Below are 13,553 nucleotides of genomic sequence, written 5' to 3'. Positions count from 1 at the left end.
GAACAATGAAAACTATATTGGCATATAAAAACATTCATGGATGCCGAAACCGGTTTGGCTCAGTGGATAGAGCGTCGGCCTGCAGACTGAAAGGTCCCAGGTTCGATTCCGGTCAAGGGCATGTACCTGGGTTGCGGGCACATCCCCAGTAGGAGATGTGCAGGAGGCAGCTGATCGATGTTTCTCTCTCATCGATGTTTCAGGTGTATAATGAAACACTAGGTATCTTTTAAAAGAACAATGAAAACTATATTGGCATATAAAAACATTCATGGTATGTTTCCTCTACTTTTAACATTTATGTAAATACTTATATACATGTGTACACATGTATGTACACACTGAAATTTGGGGTATTACTGTTTATTTTGGAATTGTGTATTTGTCATTTGTGTTTTTCCATGTTTTCCAAGTTTTTGACACTGATCAGATGCTAGTTTTATAGTCATGGAGGAAAAAAACTAAAGGGATTTTTTTAGTTTATTTGAAAAATATGAAGAGTAAAAATAAAACAGTAATCATATTCTTACCACCTAGAGTTAACCACTACTAACATTTGGCATATTTGTGTTCGTTTTCTTTTCTTTCTGCAAATTTTTAAAATATTAATACCAAACCAATAACCTTGGTTATCTTTTATATATGAGATTGTAGACTATTTGGGGGTTTTCCTCCCCCTCCTTTCTCTCTTTTATACTTTTCTGTATTTTTCAAGTTTTCTCTGATGAGCATGCTTTACTTTTTAAAGGAATGAAGTATTCTTTAAAATACATACCATTTCTTAAAATACACACAGTCAGCGCTTCATACCTTCAGGTTTCACATCTGCGGATTCAATCAACTGCATATTGAAAACAGCATCCGCAGTTGGGAACCCATGGATGCAGAGGGCCCCTGTTTGCACCGTTCTGTATGCGGGACTTGAGTATCAGCAGATTTTGGTCTCCGCAGGGAGCCCTGGGCCGCATCCCCACCGGATACCAAGGGGCTACTGTAATAACAAATGCATGTGAAAGCGTGAAACTATGAGTAGTGGAGAGAAAACTGGACTGGACGTCAGAGCCTGATGGTGTATTCCTGACTCTGCTGTGAGCCAGCAGAATGACCCTGGGCTGGTCACGGAACCTCTCCAGATCTCTTTCTCATCTACAAGTGAGAGGTTTAAACTGGAAACATTTCTATGGTAACTTACAGTTCTAAAAATACTGTGATTCTAAATTAAGATTGAGAGAGAGTCTGTGGCTCCACAAATAATGGACTGTAAGTTCTTAATTTCTTGGTACCTAGTCTGCAGTACTAGACTCCGTTAGCATCGTCCTGAAGACCACTCTGAGGATCCTTTAGCATTCTCATCCGACACTCCATGATCTTAGAATGGAGATTCGGTTTCCATAAGCTGGAAGGACCATCTATTCCAACTGTTGTGTTTTATAGTTTAAAAAACTGAGCTCAGAGAGACTGCAGTTTGTTCAAATCACAAAACTAGTCAGAGGCAGAGATGGGCTTTCTGATTCCTGGTCTGAGCTTTTTATTCCACACATGCTTCACGCACCACAGGGTCGGTCTTTTCTCAATGCCGCCAGGACCTCATTTGTACTGTCACCCAAATGGTCCTTGAGGGCAATTGTTCACTGTCCAAAACCATTGTGTCAGTCAACTATAAGCTGATTTGGGGGAAAGGAACTGGGGGCCCAGGGAGGGATCAAGGAGCTCGTCTGTCCATACCCTTTTCTCTTTAGGTCTAAGAAAGGGAAATAGCAATTTCATTTTTTCTTTCCTTTTCAGTTCCATAGCTTACCTTTCCCCCCAGTAATTATATAGCCAGAGATTATTTGTTTACAGAAGCCACGTGAATCAGCCAGTCCCCAGAGGGTTAACACTCCCAAATTACGGGGTGGGTTAACAATAAACAGGATGTCCTCCAGAAATTAAATTTAAACCACTGTGACTCAGGCTGGCCCATCCTCTAACCAGATCACTGTCTGGGGTTATTATCGGTGGTTAATTATACCATTGGGTTTAGCAACAGTTTGGTCCAAGAGAAACCAGGCTGAGAGAAGGGGGTGTAGAGGGAAGGGGCCCGGTGGATGGGGTGGGTGCAGCAGTGGGAGCAGGAGGTTCGAATGGAAGAGGCTGAAAGGAGTGGGAGTGGTGGTCTGATCTGTCCCCTCAGGGCTCTACTGCAGCCTCTTCCCTGAGCTGATCCCTGGGAAGGGGGGTGAAGCCGACATGTCTATAGCTGTTGGGGTGCACTGTGTTTGCTTTCTAGTCTGGCTGCACTGCTTTTCTCAGAATTTAGAATCATAAGGTTTTCAGCATGTTAAGGAAGCTTCTAGATTATCTAGCTTAACCCTGTTGCTTCACAGAGTAGGGAATTAAGGCACAGGGCAGTGGTTACCTGCCGAAGGGCAGCCTGCTCAGCGGAGGCGGAGGCAAGGTTAGTGCTCAGGTTGAGACTCCTAGACCATGACCTGCCCTTCTGCCAAGCTGTCTTCCATCTCTAAGTGGGGGACCTGAGGTGCAGAGCCTCCTAGCAAGTTCAAGGCAGAGTTGGGCTAGATTTCAGATTCTTGGAGTTAGCTTCATTTAGATTTCGTCAGTTGTCACGGGAAATAGTCCAGCCCGGCTGATCCTTAATGCCCCTACAGTTTGTCATCTCTCCCAGCCATAGAAGAAGCCCTTCAGAGCCACAGTTTGTCCCTCTGAAGGGAAAAGGGAAGCACCTATAGGGATGTGTGGTTTTGATGATGCTTTTCAAGGTGTGTTTTCTAGGATAACAGCGATCTAAGTGAGCCTGTACTTTCTAACTTTGCAGCTCCTTGAGACACAAGGTTTATGGTGACTGCTGTTTGTATAGTATCTCCCCTCTCCTGCTCTGGGGCAGAAGGTGGTGCCCAAGACCTCCATCTGACGCTGTCCATAGGAGCATGACCGTCCCAGAGCCCAGCCTGGCTGCTGATGGTCCTAGACCCACAGGGCACGTGGTGCGGGTGGCAGAAAGCGAGCCACTGCCACTGTGTTTTACCTGTATTTCCCCAGCTCTTTTTAGCCACATCCTTCCCCATTTCTCCTAACATCCCTCTCTGTCTCTTTGCCTTATAGGATTCCTTTCAAGATTGGGCAACCCAAGAAACAGATTGTCCCCAAAACAGTGAGTAACCCGATGCTTGCATTCTGAGACTCAGTTCTGTCTCGCATGGCCTTCGCATAGCATCAGAGTGTTGACTCAGCGTGGGGCTGGGAAGGCAGAGCCTGGGCCTTGACATTCTCGGTTGCATTGCTCTAGAACAGTGGTTCTCAACCTTCCTAATGTCGCGACCCTTTAATACAGTTCCTCATGTTGTGGTGACCCCCAACCATAAAATTATTTTCGTTGCTACTTCATAACTGTAATTTTGCTACAGTTATGAATCGTAATATAAATATTTGGTATGCAGGATGTATTTTCATTGTTACAAATTGAACATAATTAAAGCATAGTGATTAATCACAAAAAAATATATAATTATATATGTGTTTTCCGATGGTCTTAGGTGACCCCTGTGAAACGGTCGTTCGACCCCCAAAGGGGTCGCGACCCACAGGTTGAGAACCGCTGCTCTAGAACCTGGCATGGACAGGGGCTCGCAGGGACCTCCTGTCCTGTAACATTGTCCTTCCTCAGCTCAGCCTGGGAGGTGGAAGAGGTAGATTCCACAGGTGTGGAGAAACACACTGCTTCTGACTGCTCATCTCTGGGATCTGGCGTACAGTCTGCACGTTCCTAAGAGGGAGCCTGAAACAGGGACCCCTGCCAAGGACACATCCCAGCCTTTCTGTCTGGCCCCCTCAGGCTGCATGAAGGTCCCGGAAGCTTCTCCAGGACTCCAGGTCCATTCGTCTCCACTGTCAACTATATTCCTAGCCAAGACGCAGGGTCACTCAGCACGGGGATAATGGAGTCCTTTCCCCTTGTAGCCCACAGTTTTTGTCCCTATTTCATCTCCAGAATTGGAAAGAAAGGGAATCATATCTTCTTAGAAAGTTAGAGCTGGAAGCCCTTAGAGATCATCTTGCCCAGCCTCCTCATTTTTCCTGATGGGGAACCGAGATGAGGGGTCTCAGTGACTCTCGAAGGCGAGGAAAAGCTACTGCTGGCAGAGCTGGACTTGGAGCTCAAGGCTGAGCCTCTGTGCAGGACCCCTGCCATTGCTGTGCTGCCTCACGCAGGCTGGGAAGATCCCCCAGGTGTGGGGACTCCGGTGAAGAATGGCTGCTGCAGCCCGCCCCTTCCCCCATCAGAATCTGATTGAAGCCCTTGGTATTCATCTGGGAGACCGTAACTGTCAGCATCTCTCGCTGTGACAGCTCCAGGAAGCCTGGTGGAGGCCTTGACTGTCATTCCAGCCCCTGGCAGTTCTCCGTGTCTCCATGTCTTAATAACCTCGTCCCTTCTTGGCTCAGAGCTCAGAGCTACAGGAAAGATACTGCTTCAGTTGGCGGGAAGGTGTATTCAGCAAGCACCTGACCAAAGGCTCTATCTTTGGGAAGTCCTAAGTTAGGTCACTGAAAGGGAAATGGGCCCGTGTTAAAAGAGCCCTTCCCCTTTTCAAGCACAGGCTGGCTGTGGAGGAAGACTCGAGTCTACCTCCCATGCAGAGGCTGACCATCTGTGGAGGCTCAGCTGGCGCACTGAGAACCTGGGCGTGCAGTGTTGGGCTCCGGCCCACTGCAGGAAGTGGGAAGGTGTGGCCGTGGGTCTCCAGAGTGTAATCCAGGGCAGATCTGAAAGGGAAGTGGTTTTGAAAAGGGTCTTGTATTCCCAACACTCACTACCAAAAAACAAAACAAACAAAAATCCTCTCAACTCCCCAACCTTTATCGAGATGGCCTTGTTCTCCACAGAAAAGTAGAATGCAGCTTCTAGCTGCTTTGCCAGAGTTTGTTGACGGGCAGATCTGTGGGTATTTCAGTCTGAGGAGTGGCAGGGACTCCGCAGGGGAGGGCAGATGCACGAGCTGAGAAAACCCTCTGCGCCTGTGTGGCCCCGTGGGCCGTGGCGCCCTCGCCCCTTCCTAGCACCGTCTTACTGGGGATGCAACTGTGGTCTCTAACTGTGGCATCAGCTCCCCTGCACAGTCTGGCTTTCGAGTAGTGGGTGAGAAGCCAGACTCGCGGCCTGGATCGCCATCCTGGCTCTGGCGCGCTGTGTGTGACCTTAGGCAAGGCCTTACCCTCCCTGAGGCTCAGTTTCTCCTCTGTAAAGTGAGGGTGATGCTAGGACCCATGCCGTTGATGTGTAATGAGTCTCACATGAGATGATGCATGCGAAGTACTTCGCACAGTGTCTGGCACATAGTAAGGCCTCAGTATACACTAACTGCACTGCAGGCAGAGAGGCAGGTTGATAAACCACGAGGACTCCGCTGGTCCCAGTAGCTGGCTTCCCCGGTGCAGTGTCGGCGGGAATAGAGTGATTTGCTTCCTCAACTCCCAGGTTCACTAAAGTGCCTGCAGCAAGACCCTGCCTCTCCGGAGTCTTGTTCTCCACTTGCCAAGCCCCCTCCTGCCCCGCACACCGCCAGGGCTTGTGGTTATCTCAGCATCTTCACAGCTGCCCCCAGCAGTGGTGACGCACCCTGTTGTTCTTGCCCAGGCACTCTCGGGGCGGGAAGCAGATGGGGCTGCCTGGGTTATTGGAAGTCACAGCACCCTGTCATGGGAAGAAATGTTCATGTTATCTTCAGGGAGTTTCAGGAGGTTTTTGGCTCAAGACACTCGACTGTCAGGCACAAAGAAAGCATTGTGTGTCTGCCCTCACTGTCTCATGTGCCCAGGTTATTAAGGCAGATTCCATTATTGTCACAGCTTCGGCTGGAATGGCATGTTCTCTGCAGGCGCTGACCAGTGGAACTGAAAAGGACGGTCCCCCACCTCCCCGTCCTCACCTTCTGCTTGGTCCCTTCCCTCCCCCGATCCCATAAAGTAGCTGGAGCATCTTGGCGTGGCGAAAAGAAGCCACCCCTCCCTCCGTCCCTGGGAGGCTGGAGGGCTCTCTGAAGCAAGTACCCTGGGTGTCCCACCAGAGGAAGGCACGCACTTCAATCCCTAGCTAGGTGGGCTCTGTGAAGTCGGGCAGAGAGAGCCTTCACTTCAGAAAGATTTCCATGTGACATGAGGGGCCTCAGCCTCATTCCTGTCCTGTTGCATTGTGCCCTACGACGGCTGCTGCCCCCCCCCACCCCCCCACACCCCCCCGCCTCGAGCAGCCTTGCAGAGGGTCTTCTCGGCTGGTCTCTCTTTTCACTTGAGGAGCACAGGTTTGGGTGGGAACTTGACCCATTCTTTCACTTAACAAGAACTGAGCTCCTACAAGGTGCCAGCCTGACCCGAGCGCCGGGGAGATTGCAGGGAGCCGTGCAGCCCCTCCCTGCCACCCTGAGCCGTCCTGTGCTTGACTCTCCTCGAGCTAACCTCGCCAGCCGACCCGCCCGCTCTGACCCGCTGACAGTTGTGCACATGTGTTTGCACTCGCATTCTTGACTGCGGTCCAGCTGCCTTTTTGGCAAAGGCATCAAGCATTCAAAGATGTTCAGATCTTTTGTGTTTGGCTCTTTCCCGCAGAATGGATAGACCTTGGAATGAGACTCCAGTGTGTCCCTTTATTCCTCATCTGAGGGGCCAGAGTCCTGGTGCTGCCCCCCAGATCTATGCCCAGTGGAGGAGAGAGGCCTGGGGACTGTGAGCTATAGAAGCTGCCCACACCTGGCTCCCAGGGCTGAGGAGGTGAAATATTCATGACCTTCTCTTAGGCTGTCAGATGGCCGTGAGGGACATAAAGTAAAAGGACCAGTCTCTCACTCCAACACGCTTCTCAGCTTCCAGGGTGAGACCTCGAGTTTCTCATCAGCCAGAATGCTCCACCCCAGTTGGAAACCTGCAGTCCTTCTCTGTGCAAGTCCACGCAGCCCCAGCCAGGAGGACCAGGTGCTCCTAACATCCCACACACGCAGCTCGGGGACTGTAGCAGAGCGCGCCAGGGCTGCGGCCCCAGGGGTCGGGGGCGCTCGCCTCCCCTCAGAGCACCTACTCCGTGTTCTTGATCTTTAGGAGAACTGCATTCTAGCTAAGACATCCTTAATTTTAATTTCATCTTTTCGGGGGGAAATACCGGTACCTTTGCTATGTAAAGACTGGCTCACATCCTACAAAGTAAGAAAGGAAATTGTCCCATGAAGGGAGGGCCCAGTACAGCCCCCCCAGGCACAGGACTCCAGGCTTAGCCAAAATCAAGAGTACCCTTGCTGTCAGTGGACCACATGCTTTGCTCTGCTTCACCCCCAGTGGTCCTCTCACCGCCCCAGTGTGGAGGAGGAACAGGCCGGCACCACCGATGGGCCAGGCGCCCTCCCCTGCACTCCACATGTACTTCTGTGAATCTGCAAAACAAGTAGGCGAGGCTGACGCTGTTACCCCATTTCGTTGTCAGCCCCTGAAATTTACATGGGTGAGGCCAAATATAATATCCCAGTACTAGTCAAGAAACTCAAATGAGGCTCCAATGTTAGCTAGGCTCCAGGGCCAGTATCAGAGTTTGCCTTATCCGTCTCTCCCAGCGCCTCCCTTTCCTCCCACATGATGGAGAAAGGCTGGGCCAGCTTCAGTGCCGACTTTGCAGGCCCCTCTGCTCACAACAGATCTCCCCCTGCAGGCCCCGGAGGCCTTTTCTGCCTTTAGCTGTGATCTCATTCCTGTCAAACTGCAAATCCCCTGTGATAGGTAACACTTTATTTTTTTTTTTTAATATATTTTATTGGTTTTTTACAGAGAGGAAGGGAGAGAGATAGAGAGTTAGAAACATCGATGAGAGAGGAACGTCGATCAGCTGCCTCCTGCACATCTCCCACTGGGGATGTGCCCGCAACCCAGGTACATGCCCTTGACCGGAATCGAACCTGGGACCTTTCAGTCCGCAGGCCGACGCTCTATCCACTGAGCCAAACCGGTTTTGGCGATAGGTAACACTTTAAACTCTAAACGGTACATATGCTTTAGTGGGAGTGGGAGTTTAGAATTTTTTCTTAAGAGTAGCTTTTGGTGGATCATAAGGAATGAGATCAATTTTAAATAGAAGTGTGACTGCTCTTGGTACAGGGTTCTAGATGCTAGGATCATAAAGTCAGGAAAGGACCATGTGTTCCTGCTTCTAAATTTCCCAGTTTAAATGCGGAAAGTGACATGCAGTGGTGTCCTGAGGACCTCAGCTGAGCCGGGCCCACATCACTCTCACTGCCCCGCCCCCGCCCTCCCCCTCCCCAGGGCTCCCCCTGCCTGCAGGTATCCGTGTGTGTTTGATCATGCCCACCTGGGCCCACATCTCTGTTGTCCATCAGGGTTATCCCTAGCACCTGGCAGAATGCATTGCACTTAATAGGTGTTCTTTAAATGATTATGGGATGGATGAATATAGTTGAAAAAAATAAATAAAAGGCCTGCACCAGGAGTCTGAATTCTAGCCGTCCTTATGTGATTCACATCCCTCTTTTGGCTTCATTCTCCTCGTGTATAACATGAAATAATTGGCCTGAATCGTGTCCTGCCATTCTGTGACTGTGGAGTCTGAGGTTGATGGGCCTTAGAATACTCTTTCACCGGGGCACCTTTGATGGAAGGGCCGGCAGGTGAAGAGCAGCATGGCTTTGACGATTTCTGCAAATTTGTACTCCTGGACCTTCAGCCTGTACTGGCAAGGTCTCAGGGGCGCAGCCAAGAAGCCATCTTTCTGAGGTTGTGGCTTCTATTCCTCAGCAAACAGCTTTTCCCTGGCCGTGGAATGACGGTTAAGAGCACAGGCCTGGGCGCGTGGCTGCTCACAGTGGTGTGACCTTGCAGAGGCAGCTTCACCCCTGTCCCCGTCACCTCCTCAATACACTGCGGGCCATGGTGCACCTGCCTCCTGGCTGAGTTGGGGAAGGCCGCGTTGGCTCCCTCCATGAATGTAGCCAGGTTTCCCTCTCAGAGCCCCTCAGCCACAGGCTCCACACGGTGGCAGGGCCTGGTATTGCCTTTGTGGATGAGAAGGAAGGAGAAGCCTCTCGCTGTCCCCTCCTTTAGGCTCTGAGATGTCACTTACTCCACAGGCCACGTGCCTGAGAGCCATGGCGGGGCCCCTTTTTCCGGGGGGGCGGGGAGGGGGGGGACATTCAGCCGTGGAAATGCAAGTCACTTTCTTGACCTCACCTGACGTGTAGGCGGCGGAATAAGGTTCAGGACTCCACCCGTTCAATGTAAACATTGCTGGCACGGGAAATCTGATCGCTAAGTGACCAGGACGGTAGGGAGTCCGGCGGAGTCAGTAGTAATGGTATCTGTGTTTGGTACATCCCAGCGCACAGAGCATGGATACAGGGTCTTTCCTGATGGCCCCGGAGCTGGCAGGTAGGACCCGTGAGGAGACCAGGCCTGTGCCCAGGGAGGTGACTTGCTCAGGCCTTGCCTCAGAACTGCTCAGTGGCAGAGACAGAAGTGGAGTTCATACCCGCCTTTGCCTCTGCCCACTGCTGCCTCCCCGGCTGAGCGTCACATGGTGAGCAGCTTACCTGTCCCCAGAGGGAGGGTGAGAAGAGGGAACACCGCTCAGTGCCCCACTCCCTGCGGTGGAAGAAGAGCCGCTGTTACTTGCCTGGCTGGCACGTCTGGGAGGGGAGTCTCTCGCCCTAAATCAGACACTTAATTAATTTGGGAACACAGGGGTACTGTGTCGTTAATGACCTGCTGGTGCCTGTGTGAACTGGACCGTGTTGTTTCTGCAGACGGGGGAGGGTGTGGAGGGAGTGTCTGGAGGCTGGCAGATTTTTTCCAAAGTGTTGTCATTTCTCTGATGATTGAGTTCTCTCTCTCTCATTACAGGTGGAGAGAGACTTTGAGAGGGAGTATGGAAAACTGCAGCAGTGAGTGTCACACCCCAAAAGGAAGGGGGTTGGGATCGGAGAATGGCCAGGGCCTTCTGCCAGGTCTCACTTCCCGCACAGTTTTGTCTGCTTGCCCGTTAGCGGGTGCTCCTGTCACCACCCCAGGAGCCGGGAGCAGCTCAGTTTACCACCTGCCACAAAGTCTCCCCCAACTGGTGGCTGTGACAGTCGTTAACTCGCAGCCTCTGGGTGCTTGGCCTCTTGCAGAGCTCAGAGTGGCCCTTCAGTGTGTAGGGAAAAGTCCCCACAGACAAGGGCCCCTTTTTCCGGTGGGCATTCCAGAGCACCAAGTGGGGCCTCCCTCAGGTAGATGGGAAGGCAGGGGACCAAAGCCAGTTGGCGATGCCAGGTACCAGGCCGTGCCCTTGCCTTGCAGGCTGGAAGAGCAGACCAGGAAGCTGCAAAAGGACTTGAAGAAGAGCACCGATGCTGACCTGGGTAGGTGGCATGTCCCCTGAGCTGGACTGGGCAGGGCACAGGTGGATACCCTCCTCCCTCACCTTAGGGCTGGCTTTGAAGTAAGTGCACTTAGTAGATGTCCAACAGATGTCCCTGAGAAGTGGCCGGAGGTCAGTCTTCACTTAGCAGAGCCCCACTCTCCCCTCTCCCGGGCGTAGCCGCCGCCGCAGCCAGGTGCAGTGCTGGCTCCTGCTGCCTGTGCCACAGAGCCTCAGGCCAGTGCGATCCAGAGAACGTGGGCACGCCTGAGCATGACAGCCCTCACTCCTGGCCCCTAGCATCTCCAAACTATGTGTGCAGCAAGCCAAGGGGCTGCTTTTGGAGACCGCCTGTTATTTGTTTTGAAGTTAGTTCTGAGTTACCTGGACAGCATCTTTCTTCATCGTTCCCCACTGCCTTTCCAGTAAGTGTGTCATTGAAACCAGGGGTTACCTAGCTACACCAAACCTGGCCTTCTTTTGTCAATAAAGTTTTATCGGAACACAGCCACACCCATTCTTTAGGTATTGTTTGTGGAAAAGTTGAGTAGTTGCAACAGAAACCATATGGCCCTCGAAGCCTAAATTCTGGACTCTGGCTCTTTACAGTAAGTTTGCTGCCCTGCTGTTGTGTGCTATGCTACCCTGGCCCCCCCAGCACACTGCACCTCCCAGCCACCTGGAGAGGGCTTCTGACAGGCATCGTCCTGGATTCCAGACTGACTGGATTAGAGTCTTTGCAGCTAGAAATCTGCATTTCTGACAGCTTCCCACCCAGATGATTCTGTTATAGCCCAGAGTTAGAACATTGTCATTGCAGCAGGTAAAGCTACCCAAAAGAATGATCCAGAATATCAGATGATCAGGAATGAACATTGTCCAGTAAGGACCAGTGTCTTATGCTCTGTGGTACTTTGTCGTTTGTGTGGCCTCTGGCCTTGGGTGCAGGCCCCTGGACTGAGGGAAGACGGGAGCCCTAATGACAAGGCTTGGAAGCCTGTCCCTGCACAAGTTCCCTGAACTCTGACTTCTCACAGCCATGTCCAAATCTGCTGTGAAGATATCCTTGGACTTGCTCTCTAATCCCCTCTGCGAACAAGACCAGGACTTTATGAACATGGTGACAGCCCTGGACACGGCCATGAAACGGATGGACGCCTTCAACCAGGAAAAGGTGCCTGGGGTTGGGTCTCCCCCTGCTCGTGGCTTCTATCTGGAGGAGCACCTACATGGAGTCCTTAACAGGGCTCAGGCTCCTCTCGGTGCCCTCAGCCCCCCGAGGCCTGTGTGCTCTTTCCTGTTGGCCTGCTCTCCGTGGCTCCCACAAGCTCACATCACGCACACTGAGGCCATGAGGGAGATGCAGGTCCGCTCTGCCTGACTAGCCTCACTGAGCAAGGCCATATGGGCCTTGGCAGACAGCGGCTGGCAGGGTAGGAATTCATGAGGGACGAGGACAGGGTGCTCCTGTTGCCCTTTGGACTTCCTGGTCGCCATCTCTGCCTCACCCCAGCTGCAGTTAGGAGTGCCCACCCTGCCTGACCTACTTGGGCCCTCTTCCTTCTGGGCTCTGGGGGTGCCCCTGACAGGTCTCCTTTCTCTTCTCAGGAACTGGAGCCTCCCCTTTAGGAAGAGTCTGGCTTCCCCCAGTTTTGATGTCATTGGGTTTTTCTTCCCACAGGTGAACCAGATTCAAAAGACCGTGGTTGAGCCCTTGAAAAAGTGAGTAAAGGTCATCTGGGGACTAGACTCAGGGCACTCCTTGGAGAGGCAGGTCAACTGGTCACCTGGGGACTGAATGTCATTTCCAGCCGCCTGTCCTTAGGCTTGGGGTTGACGGGAAACCAACGGGGTCACCAGCTACCCGATCTGCGCCCTGGGGTTGACCTGCTGGTAGCTCTAGAGTACCGGCCACTGCCCAACGCTGTGATGGGGCGTGTGAGCCTCCTCAGCAGCTGGCCTGTGCTCCGGTCAGTCGTTCTGCCATTTCCCCTTTGTTCCTGTCGGAGGACGGTGGGACAGAGCCTGCTGAGTTAAGCCAGCAGAGATCTTGGCGAGCCCTCAGCGGAGATGAGCAAGGCCTTTCATCTCCCAGCCGGATTGGGAGAGCAGCTGCCTGCAGCACTCGGCTTTTGAAATGTGGGGGTGGCTGCACATGGGGAAGGGCGCCGCCACGGGTTCCCGCCTGGGAAGGTCCCTCACTCATGACCTATCAGGGTCAGAAATTCTTCTGTGAGACTCCTCTTCTGTCAGGCAGGCTCTGGTCAGCGATCAGACGGGCCTATTCCCTAGGTCCCCTAAGGGGTGGGCATTGCCTTGAAGCTCCCGAATCACTTCATCTTCTTCCCTGGCCTCTCCCAGGCAGCCTCTGACCCAGAAAGGCCCCACTCCAGCCGGCAGCTGCACCGCATTACCTCTCTGTGGTGGTCCCTGGCAGTGGCCTCCCCAGGGCCGGGTAATGAGGCTCTGCTAATTACCATCAGGCTGGATCATGGCCAGGAGGGAGATGAGAGAGCAGGTTTTGATCCTCTGGCCCCTGGTGCTGAGGTTGTCAAGCTCCTCACTCCCTGTTCAGGTTCCTGGGGTGGGGCTCAGGAAAGCTTGTTCTAAGCAGGGCTGCCTGGAGGCTCAGCCACGGTGGGGAGGCTGGATCTGGTGTGGAAAGGGATTTCTCCCTGCACCCCTGCTCCTTCCCTGGGCCTCTGGCCCCTAATCCCTGCTCAGCACCAGGTCACAAGGTCACATGAGCAGCTGGGTGCTGAGGAGGCCCAGGAGAGAGAGATCAGGGCTTCCATTGCTTGTGGGTGCTGACCAGTCTCCAGACAAGGGTCCAGAGCTGGCTAGGAAGGACCAAGGCAGAGCAGATCCTGCCCATGGGGGTCTCAGGGGCTGCCACAGAGACTGCCATGGGCACCCACGGCTGGCAGAGGTAGGCAGGGGACACCAGCTCAGAGAATGGGGACTGGCTCCTGTCTCGATTTCACAACCAACGAGGCGGCCTTGAAATCTGATGCCTGGCTTCTGGAGCCGAGTGGAGAGAAGTCCCGGCTGCTTCCCACCACCCTAGCAGCCCACCACCTAACAGGAAGGTGGGTGAGTGCAGAGGGGGCGGGCACCATCTCCACCGGCAGATCCGCTGACCTCCGCGTGAGCCCTGGCCGGGCTG

The 13,553-nt window shown here is 52.8% G+C and overlaps 1 protein-coding gene across 1 annotated transcript in view; it reads left to right on the top strand.

The window, feature by feature from the left end:
- The window catches only part of BIN3 (bridging integrator 3), a 39,908-nt gene that overhangs the window by 18,508 nt on the left and 7,847 nt on the right, over nucleotides 1-13,553 (top strand). Inside the window, exons 2-6 of the mRNA XM_006100736.3 lie at nucleotides 3,103-3,151; nucleotides 9,889-9,929; nucleotides 10,327-10,388; nucleotides 11,425-11,561; nucleotides 12,069-12,109. Coding sequence (XP_006100798.1) covers nucleotides 3,103-3,151; nucleotides 9,889-9,929; nucleotides 10,327-10,388; nucleotides 11,425-11,561; nucleotides 12,069-12,109 — 330 coding nt within the window. The remainder of the gene's footprint in view (nucleotides 1-3,102; nucleotides 3,152-9,888; nucleotides 9,930-10,326; nucleotides 10,389-11,424; nucleotides 11,562-12,068; nucleotides 12,110-13,553) is intronic.

Source organism: Myotis lucifugus, unplaced genomic scaffold (assembly GCF_000147115.1).
Source record: "Myotis lucifugus unplaced genomic scaffold, Myoluc2.0 scaffold_328, whole genome shotgun sequence".
Lineage (NCBI taxonomy): Eukaryota > Metazoa > Chordata > Mammalia > Chiroptera > Vespertilionidae > Myotis > Myotis lucifugus.
The sequence above is the reverse complement of the archived record's forward strand: the minus strand, read 5'-3'. Positions and strand labels throughout refer to the sequence as shown.